Genomic DNA, 11,326 nt, shown 5'->3' on the forward strand with positions numbered 1-11,326 from the left:
GACTACTAACTAATCTCCTGAAAAAAATACAAACACAATACTACCCTCGTACATCTCACAGTAAAGCAAGTTGGCTTGCTAATCAATTTAGAATGAACTTAATTATCTAGGTATGCTTCCCAATAATTTCCATAAATTATTTTAATGTACTTTGAATTGAATCTCAAGAGCTTATTGTGATGGAGATGACCTTGTATACAATAAATATCAGAGAGTGACTTGGGTGCACCTGTTGCACAAAAGCTATCAATTAGATTCTGACACATCAGCCAAATTTATTAATCTTATACTTAAAACAAAGACACACCCACACCAGTTTACACTCCATATGAAATAAAAAATTTATTTATTTATTTATTTTTTAAAATAGAATTGAAAGGAGCCACCACTCCCCCACTTGGGGTGACTGGCCGCCACCCCATGGCCTGGGGGTGGCCGTGCAGCCACCTCCATGCCTCCATGGCCTAGGGGTGGCGGCGCCACCCCATGGCCTGGGGGTGGCCGCGCAACCACCCCCATGGCCTATGGATGGCTGGGCGGCCACCCCCATGGGTTGGGGGTTGAGGCCAGCCACCATTGGGTGGTTGAGTAAATTTTTAATTTTTAATTTTTTTTTAAAAAAATTCGATTAAACCTGGTATAATCAGGTGGTTTGGTTCTATTGTGTTATTATGTTCCATACTGAGGTGGCAGCTCCTTACTGAGGTGGCAGCTCCTTATTGGTGGGCACAAAAGGGAGGTTTTGTGTAACCTCCCTATATAAGTTATTCCCTAAATATCAAGTTAAATTGTAGGACCCTTTTTAGAAGGGTGATACGTACCTGCAGTAGATAAGAACGGGATAGTGGACTTGCTTATTTTCTGATTATTGGTCGGCTGGGATGAACCCACTATTGTTTTGAAAAAAAATCACAAATGCAAGAGAGAGGTGTCAATGTGTCACACACAAATGGGAAGTCAAGATCTACAATAAATTAAAATCAAGGGAAAAATATAAAAAAGCCCCTCAAACTACCAGTCATTTGTGATTTAGCCCCTCAATGTTCAAAAAGTAATAAAGTTGCCCCCAAACTACCAATCAGTTGCAATTTGGCCACTCCATTAGTCAACACCGTCAAATTGGATGGAAAATGCAAAACGACGTCCTTTTTTTAGGTTAAGTTACTAAATTGCCTTTTTGTGAAAAAAAATCAATTTAAAGCCCCAAAATGACGTCATTTTTGAGAAAAAAAAAAAAAATTAAAAAAACGATGGTTCAATGGAGATAAGAGTGTTGACGGCCCTGAGGTGAGAACTGTAGAGGGTCGGCGACCCTGAGTTGGGGTTGCGAGGCTAGGCTGACATTGATTCAGATCACCGTGAACTTTGATTCTTGGCGATCTGTGTCAAAAACCAGACACACCCAATTGAGACAAAGGTTTTCAGACCCAGTTTTATAAACCTTTGACTTTAGCATTACACGATTCTAATCCCAGCAAAAAATACGCGCAGGGAGAAAGAGAATAGTACAATTCCAAGTCTCACAAGAAAGAGAGAGGAACTTTAACTTTTTTTTCTTTTTCTTCGTACAATCAATTGCGTCTCAAACAAGAAAAAATCGAACCCATTAATCTTACACTTGAAGAAAACCATGCAAAGATCGACGGCCCGGCGAAAAGAACCAGTTGCAACCCAAAAACCTACAACCTGTCAAAACTATAGAATAGATCTCTTCAGCAAAAATGGAGTCAACTAGCTCTTTAACTTGTTCAAAGTATAATTAAACAAGAATAGTGTTTGACATGTATCCATTCCAACGCTTTCGTACACCTAGAATATTATCTTTTCGCTTTATCCTATTTCTTTCTATCTTCTCCCTACTCTCATACGGAACTGAAGGCATTATTCTGAAAAAAAAAAAAAAAAATGTTAGAAATCATTAAAACGTACATTTGAGATATTGGACTGGCTATTTCACGTTATTATCAACCTTCATGTTCAAACTATTTTCTTGTAACGACCCCTATTTTAGGCTATATCAACTAATAGGCCTAGCCCAAGTAGATGGGCTTAGAGATGTGCATGCTCATTAGTGTGAATGGATCAAAATGCAATAAACCATGAAATAAATGCTCAGGAAAAAAATTCATTTACCCTTCAAATTACCACTCAATTGACAATGTTTTTTTAAACTTTTAATTGTAACAATGTTCTTCTCAAACTATCAAAACATTGTCAATGCTCCCCCTAATACTAGCAAAAAGACAAAAATGTCCCTATAAATTTCTCAATAAGACAAAAATACCCATATAAATTCAAAAAGAAATTGATTTTTTTTTTTAAACGAAAAATTTAATTTATATATATATTAAACAGAAAATTTTATTTAATTTTTTTTTTTAATTTTGTTTTAAAACGATTTTTTTTTTAAACGAAAATTTTTATCTTTTTTTAAACGTAAATTTTTATTAAAAAAATTGTAAAATTAACATTAAAAAAAAAAAAACAAAAATTTTCAATTTTATAAAAAAATCAAATTATTATTATTATTATTATTTTAAATTTGGCCGCTTGGATTATTGTGTGTGTTAGTTTTAGGTTTTTTTCTATAATTTTTAGTATTTTTGTTTTTATTTTACTAAGGGTAATTTTGTCACTTCGGGATCATTGATAGTTTTTGGTAGTTTGAGAATGAACATTGTCACAATTGAAAGTTTGAGAGACATTGTCAATCGGGTGGTAGTTTGAGGGGTATGTGAACTTTTTCCAAATACTTATATTTTAAGGTTTTATTTTGAATGAATTGAATTGATTGGAAGATGTATATATAAAGTTATTTCCAAATCATTGAACAAGTCGAGTTTCCGAAAACATTTTAGAGGAGCTATCATGCATTTTAGAGGAGTTTTTTTTTCATATATATGGGTTATTTGTTAATGTTTTGTTTTGAAAAGAAAAAAGAAAAAAGAAAAATAGAAAGGATTTTAAATGAAAATGGGACTCAAAATCTTTTCAGATCTTTGTTAAATAACTGCTCTTTGATTTATTATTCTCCATGCAGTAATATAGGAAAAAAAAAAAAAAAGGCTACCTTCTAAGCTGCCCGATCCTCCACTGCCACCAGACGCTTGCAAGTCCGGCGACCCAGCTCAGTCCCACGAGGTGTTGCCTTGCATCTCCTCCTTCAAACATCAAAAAAATATATATCTGTCGGTTTGCCTCGCTCTCCCACTTCAATGAAGTGAAGGGGAGAAGGTGAGAACTGAAAGGAAAAAAAAAAAAAAAAAAGGGAAAGAAACCAATCCTGCAGAAAAAAAAAAAAAAAAGAAACCCATCCGCTGCACTTGGTGAGTAGGAAAAGAAATAAAAAAAAAAACAAATGAGGAAGAAGGAGAGTGACAGCTGCGTGGGAGAACTTTTGATAGAGAGTAAAAAAAAAAAAAAAAAAAAAAGGAAGGAAAGAATAAATAATAAGAAGAGGGAAAAAGTTGAATTAAGAGAGATCTCCCGCTCCAAATAATTTTTTCTCGCTCATTTTTTTAGTGACGTGCCAACATTTAACACGTCAAGAAATTTTTTTTTTCTTGATGTGCCACATGTGAAACGTCAAGAATTTCTTGATGTGTCACCTGTAGACACGTCAAAAAATTATTGACGTGTCAAATGTAACTCGTCAATAATTTTGTTTCCTACTATTTTTTTTAAACACATAATTAATATTATTAATTAATTAATTCTTGACGTGGGAAATAGTGGCATGTCAATAATTATTGACATGTCAAAATCTGACACGTCAAAAAATTATTGATATGTTACATGTGACACGTTAAGAAAATATATTGAAAATAATAAGAGAACAAATTATATGATCACTTATTTTTAAAAAAATACTATATACTTAAGACTAAGAGAATACATATATGTATTAATATTCTAGATTGTTAATAATAAAAAAACACTTATAATTTTTTAGTTTATAATACTCCCACAATATTGAAAACATGATATAGCCATAATAATTTTTTTCAAAATAAATTAAAAGAGTACAAACCACAAGAAATATGTACATATTTATCATTGTCTATAAACATTTAATAGCTAATGCATAAGAGTGTTAAGAGACTCTTATGCATTAACTAGTTTTATAAAATTTTAATTACTTTGAATATACCTCTTAATATATGACTACATTTAAAGCTCCAAAAATTCATTTTTTTTTTGAATTACTAAAAATTCAATTTAATTTCTATACAATAAGTTATTTAATTATAATATAAATAATCATTATGTATATTGAGAAAAAAAAACCCTAAACAACAATGATATAATTGAAAAATTGGGTATTCTCATTGATAAGATGATAGGAAGTGGAACATCAAGGCTCTCCTAACAATCACAAGATAGAGCTAATTGCTCAATCAAAATGATATCCCTAATACAATTTGGAGTTGTAAAACTCCATATTCTATCATTGACATCTATTAAAGCCGCTTTCGCCAGCCTGTGTGCCGCCTCATTTGCTTCTCGAAATACAAAACCGCATCTCCATCTTGGAAAAGATAATAGAATGCGCTTTGTGTCATCTATTAAGTGTCCGAATCTATTCCATGTACTCGTGTGAGAATTTACCGCCTCCACAATTTGTTTCGCATCTCCTTCCAACCATAAATTTTGCAATCCCAGATCTCTCCCTAGGCAGGCAGCAAGAAATGTTGTATATGCTTCCCCCGTCGTCGGCTCCAATAATCCCATTCTAGTCTTGCTCACCGCCGCTATAACCCTTCCTTTCTCCTCACGAATCACGATACCTATCCCCACTCTTCCATGTATTTTGTCAATAGCCACATCCCAATTAACATTGTGCCAACCTGGAGAAGGGGCCAGCCACTTCTTGTTTTGGGCTCTGTTTTCCTCGTCACTTTTATTCACCCCCTTCTCATTTATTTTTTGAACAACTCTACCTGCACTTCAGTCTTCTGGATGATGACGTTTGGATGAATGAAAATCCTTTCATGTACCCATTTATTCCTTCTAAACCATACCTGACGTGCAACCTGCACAAAGAGGCCGAAATCCTCTATTCCACTTCTTGAAAGAATGTGTTCTGCCGTCTTCATGAAATTCTCACCCTCTATAGCACATTTCTGGAACGTCCTCTTGCTGCTTCCCCACACATCCATGGCTGCTGGGCAGCCCCACAAAGCATGGTAAACCGTTTCCGGCTCCTTTTCACAGATTGGACACCAAGGCTCATTCACAATCTTACGCCTAAGGAGATTATCCTTTGTCGGCAAAAGATTATTACAAGCCCTCCACAGAAAATTTTTTGCTGTGTTTGGGATTGCTAACTTCCATAAGGTCTTCCACAAAATACTCTCCTTGGTCCTCATCGATTCTTCCGGGCTCCCCCTCATCTCCATCTCTTTTGCTAGGTGATAGGCACTTTTTACCGAAAACAAACCATTATTTGTACACCTCCATATCAGGACGTCAGGTTGGTCCGCTTGGCTTATAGGTATGGAAACTATAGCAGCTAACTCTTCCTTTGTAAAGATGCTTGACATCAGACTTTAGTTCCAGCCTCGCATCTCTCCATCAAAAAGCTCGTGGACCTTGCTACACGGAGATATAACCTTCGGAGGGGAGTGGATGCGATAAGTTAAGGGAATGGGGATCCACCTATCAACCCATATATTTATTGACCGGCCGTTTCCAACTCTCCAAAACAGGCCCTCTTCAAGAATGTCCCTTGCACCTAGAATACTTCTCCATGCAAAAGACGGCTTCGCCCCCAATTTTGCGTCCATGAAAGAACATTGAGGATAGTATTTAGCCTTTAAAATTCTTGCTGTTAAACTCTCAGAAGACTTCAATAAACGCCAACACTGTTTCGCCAAAAGAGCCTTATTGAAGCTTACCAAATCTCTAAAGCCCATACCACCACATTCTTTGGGCAGCCCCATTCGGCTCCATTTCATCCAATGTATTTGCGAGCCATTCTCTTGACTACCCCACCAAAATTTTTTGCATCATGGAATTTATCTCGGAGCATAGACCTTTAGGTAGAAGGAACTTGCTCATACTATATGTCGGAATAGCCTGAATTACAGCTTTTAGCAAAACCTCTCTCCCAGCTTGTGACAGCAATTTCAGTTTCCAATCACCAAGTCTCTTCCATACTCTCTCCTTTATACTATTAAACGCCTGCCTTCGGGATTTACCAACTAGAGCTGGCAAACCAAGGTATTTATTGTATCTCTGCGTTGATGGGATCCCTGACAGTCTCAAGATTTCCTCCTGTGTTTCAAGTGGCGTGTTACGACTGAAAAACATAGAAGTTTTGGCTTGGTTTAGCCTCTGTCCCGATGCTTCCTTATATGTTGTTAGGATCTTGGTCAGCCGTCGCCAGTGCAAGGGAGTGGCTTTGCAAAATAGCAGGCTGTCATCAGCGAAGAAAAGGTGACTTAACCGTGGCCCTCGCTTTGAGGTTGAAACACCAGGCAATTCGCTGTTGCTGTCCGCCCGTGTCAACATGGAGCTAAGAGCCTCTGCACACAAGAAAAAAAGATAAGGTGAGATAGGATCTCCTAGTCGGATCCCCCGTGATGGGATAATCCGACCCGTAGGAGAGCCATTCACAATAACCTTATATGTGGCTGTCTTAACACACATCATTATCAACTGGATCCATTTACTCGCGAACCCCATCCGTTCCATAATAGCTTCCAAAAAATCCCATTCCACCCTGTCATAGGCTTTACTTATATCGAGTTTGACTACCATATGACCTACCTTCCCCCACATTCTCGACTTCATGGAGTGCAGAGTCTCAAAGGCCGCCAAAACATTATCCGTTATTAGTCGACCGGGGACAAATGCTTTTTGATTGGGTGAAATAATATCAGGGAGCACAGTTTTTAATCTATTCGCCAGTGTCTTGGATATTAGTTTATAGAGAACATTACATAAACTAATGGGGCGAAATTCAGTGACAAAATTTGGATTGGCTGTTTTAGGTATTAACGCAATATAAGTCGAATTTAGCTATTTATTCATAGTGCCATTATTCAATATGAAAATTACAGCTTTGCTAACCTCTTCACCCATCACTGCCTAATTTTTATGAAAAAAATTGGCTGAAAAACCATTCGGGCCGGGCGCTTTTAAAGGAGCCATTTGACTTAAAGCGGTCCCCACTTCTTCCATCGTAAAAGCCTTCAACAAAGACTCATTCATGGAATGGGTTACTCTCTGCTCAACAGCTTCCAGTGCCTTCTCCATTTGTCTGGGCCCACACGTAGTAAACAGATTTTGAAAATATTGGGTGGAAGCAACCCCGATTTGATCATTTGTTTCCCATCTCTGCCCAAATTCATCAGTAATTCCCGTAATCAAGCTGGCCTTTTTCTTTTGAGTTGCGCACGCATGGAAGTACCATGAATTTTGATCCCCGAACCTGACCCAGTCTTCCCTCGCCCTCTGCTGCCAGAAGAGGTCTGCATCTTGCTGTTTTTTTTCCAGCTCCATTTTCATCTTTATGAACAAAGACGTGTCAATCTCCTCATGTGCTGCCTGTGCCTCCAGCAGCTGTTCGGACAGCTGGAATATTTGCTGTCCCACGTTGCCTCCTTGACTTCTTTGCCATTCCTTTAAACCTTTTTTGCTTGCTTCTAATTTTCCAGCCACCAACTGCCACAAATTCTGCATGTTGACCTTCTTTCTCCATATTTTTCGTATGACTTCTCTGCATTCTTTGTTTTCAGCCCACGTGGCTTCAAATCTAAAGCCCCGTGTCTTCCTGCATGTTACCGGATTGCCCACAGTATTGATGAATATTGAAAGGTGATCAGAAAACGTAGCAGCTTCCTTCACTGCCTGTACATTGAGAAACCGGTCATGCCAAGCATCGTTGGCCACCAATCTATCTAATTTCTCCATAATGAACTCCTCCCCCTCTCTCCCATTGTTCCAAGTGCACATTGGGCCCCTGCAAGCAACTTCAAATAGGCCACAATCTTCCAAGGTATTTTTAAAATTCGCCATCATCGACTTGGGCCTTCGCCTTTGTAACATCCCCAGTCCGTTAAGACTGAGTTTGCCACTTTTCTTCTTTTTCAACAAAAATTCTTGCAAAGATCTATAAGGTCTATCAGAGTACTTGATTTTAAAAGATACAATAAATGCGTAAAACATTTTTTCAAGAGATTTTATTACAAGCGGAATTAGAAAACATTAGATTTTAGTTGCGGAATATCATATCATTACAATAACTTATATGAAAAGACTTTGAAAATTAATAATTATTCCCACCCCATTCCGGCCTCCTATTCCAGCATCCTTTCTACCTGAAAACAAGAAATAAAACTGAATGAGCCCAAAGGGGGCCCAGCAAGTAAAATCCATAACCATAAATAGTTTTACTCCTTGTTCTCAGTTTTGAAAATCATTTTCGCAAATAAATATAATTCTAGCCATAATAATATCTGTATGTACGGTTGCATCTCCCGTAACATATACATACTATTACATCTAGTAATAGATCATCGTTGTAAATCATCTTTATAAATCATCATCATAATGCATCATTATAAATAATCTTTGTAAATCATCATAGCATATCATCGTTGAAAATATAGTATTATTTTCTCATAATAGGCCCATGTACACTATTACCCCTGTGCACGAGGGTTGCGGGTCCTTGTGACCATGGCACTGAACTGTGGCCTCAGCCATGCCCGACCGTCAATTAACTCTTTCTTGGTGCACTCAACGGTCTGTTGATGGAATACCACCTTCTGGCATAGCCTCCTTCAGTGGTTTCGCCTCCATCCGAGTATCGGTACCGAACTCTCATCTTATCTTATCTTGGGGCCAAAAATACTCTCCTCCATACATGTGCCCTCATTTCATAAACATTTATCTCATCTCTTGTACTTTTCTTTGTACTTCTTTTGATGCATCTTAGGGCAACATGTAGGAGGGTTTATCATCATTTTTCTTTCTTATAATCATCATCATTTCTCAACTTTCTTTTCTCAAAATGAAAAACTTTTCCAAATATAAACTTGTTGTGCTTAGAAAGCATTTAAACAAATAGAAACTTTCTAGATAATTCTTTTAGAAATCCTTCATGCATGCAACATAACTTCATAATACGTAAATAAAATAATCATTTACAATTTACTAAAGAATGAATAAATAGCATGACATGAAGTAATTTTAGAAGGGGTAGTGAATTTACTTACCTCTAGACTGAAGCTAAAAGTGGTATGAAGGAATCTAGTTGCTCCAATATGACTAACACCACTGGTATATCTTTTGAAACTAATTTCTAAAGTCCGCTATCTCTTGTGTTCTTTCTTTCTTGTAGCGCTTTGTCTCGCCCTTTCTCTCTCTGTTCTGAGTAAACACTCTTAGAAAGAAGAAAGACCGAGTAAAAAGCGGAAGAAGGAAGAATATGTGCAAGAGATGGGATAGGAGTAGTGAAATTGTGAAGGAGAAGAGCTCTATTTATAGGAGAAAATCAAATACTATTCTACCTTCAATTTACAATTATACCCTCATTTTACTATTTCACCAACCCTATACTATTTCACCAACCCTATACTATTCTACCTTCAATTTACAATTATACCCTCATTTTATCTTCAATTTACAATTATACCCTCATTTTACTATTTCACCAACCCTATACTATTTCACCAACCCTATACTATTCTACCTTCAATTTACAATTATACCCTCATTCTATCTTCAATTTACAATTATACCCTCATTCTATCTTCAATTTACAATTATACCCTCATTTTACTATTTCACCAACCCTATACGATTTCACCAACCCTATACTATTCTACCTTCAATTTACAATTATACCCTCATTCTATCTTCAATTTACAATTATACCCTCATTTTACTATTTCACCAACCCTATACTATTTCACCAATTACCATTCTCTAATTACAACTCTCATAAATTTCCCAAGAATTAAAATCCTTAGCTACAATGGATATTAAAATAACATCATTATCAAAATAATCTATTTAAATAGCTTTGAAAATTCTGGGACACTACAGCCTTCCACCCACTTTCTCTGATCAGTCAATGATTTCGTTGAAATCACCTGCACATAGCCATGACCAGGCACCAGAGATTTCAAATGTCTTAGTAGTCTCCATGCTTCATGCCTTCTATTTGCCTCCGGATGGCCATAGAAACCAGTAAAAATCCAGGGATCTGAGTTGAGGGGGCTGATAGTCGCATTGATATGCCTAATGCTGTAATTTTGTATCTCAATCCCCAAGTTCTCCTTCCAAAGTAAGGCCAATCCTCCACTTCTCCTTATACAATCCATAACCAGAATGTTATTGAAACCCATCCGTCGTTTTATCACAGACATTTTGTTGTTACGTAATTTGGTTTCCATCCGGAAAACCAAATCAGGACACTTAACTTTTCCCTTACGGCAAAACTCCCGAACTGTCTCAGGGTTCCCAAGCCCTCGACAGTTCCAACATAAAATTTTCATACTGGCCGGCGGGGCTGTGCACCAGTCCCCGCCAAGCCCGATCCCTTCTCGCTGTCGTCATCTTCATCTCGCAGCACAAAGTCCTTGTTCCCCTTATATTTCAGCCTCCTATTTTGTGCCAATTGATCTTCTCCCTGCTCAGGTCCTTGGCCACTTGAGTTTTTTCTTTTCCCCACCGAATTGGCTATATGGGCTTCAGTAGGCCATATTTGGCCCGCTCGTGCACGGCGTTTCCATCTCTGCATCCCAGGGCCTGGGCTCCCCCATCATTAGATAATCTCTCATTCATTAGTGCCCCACGTGGCTCACCCCCGTCCCCCACATTCAATTGCCTTGATGGCTTAGAAGCTTCTTTTGGTTTCTCCTTCCATATTTTCTCATTCAATTTCGCACCTTCATGGGATTGCCCACTCATATTCACTGCTTTCTTTTTCCCTTTTAATTTCAGATCCCTTACGGCATTTAGAAAATTTTCTTCCCTTAACTACTCTTCCTTGTTATTTTCTCCTTTCTTTTCCATAACGGATGTTGAGCCCACATAATCATTAACTGCCGATCCATCAATAGCTGCCCCAGTATTCTCGCCTTTGTCTGCGCCCTTACCATTAAGACTCCCCTCATCCGTAATTGTTCTTCCTTCACTCACCGGTGTTACACCGGTGTTCATCGGAGCTTTTCCTTTTTTTGGTATACCAGCCCGTGATGCTGTTGTTCCACTGCTTTCGCTGGGAAAACTGCAGCTTCTATGTCTGCGTCCTCGAGCCCCTGCTTAAGAGCTATGCATGTCTCTCATCTCTTCATCTTTCTGTTCGAAAATA

At 37.7% G+C, this 11,326-nt stretch overlaps 1 protein-coding gene across 1 annotated transcript in view; it reads right to left on the reverse strand.

Moving 5' to 3' along the window:
- Positions 1–10,992: 10,992 nt before the first annotated feature.
- Positions 10,993–11,326, reverse strand: part of LOC132169945 (uncharacterized) — a 5,391-nt gene continuing 5,057 nt past the window's right edge. Inside the window, exon 2 of the mRNA XM_059580883.1 lies at positions 10,993–11,273. Within this exon, the coding sequence (XP_059436866.1) occupies positions 10,993–11,273 (281 nt within the window). The remainder of the gene's footprint in view (positions 11,274–11,326) is intronic.

This window comes from Corylus avellana, chromosome ca2, assembly GCF_901000735.1.
Source record: "Corylus avellana chromosome ca2, CavTom2PMs-1.0".
NCBI classification, from domain to species: Eukaryota; Viridiplantae; Streptophyta; class Magnoliopsida; order Fagales; family Betulaceae; genus Corylus; species Corylus avellana.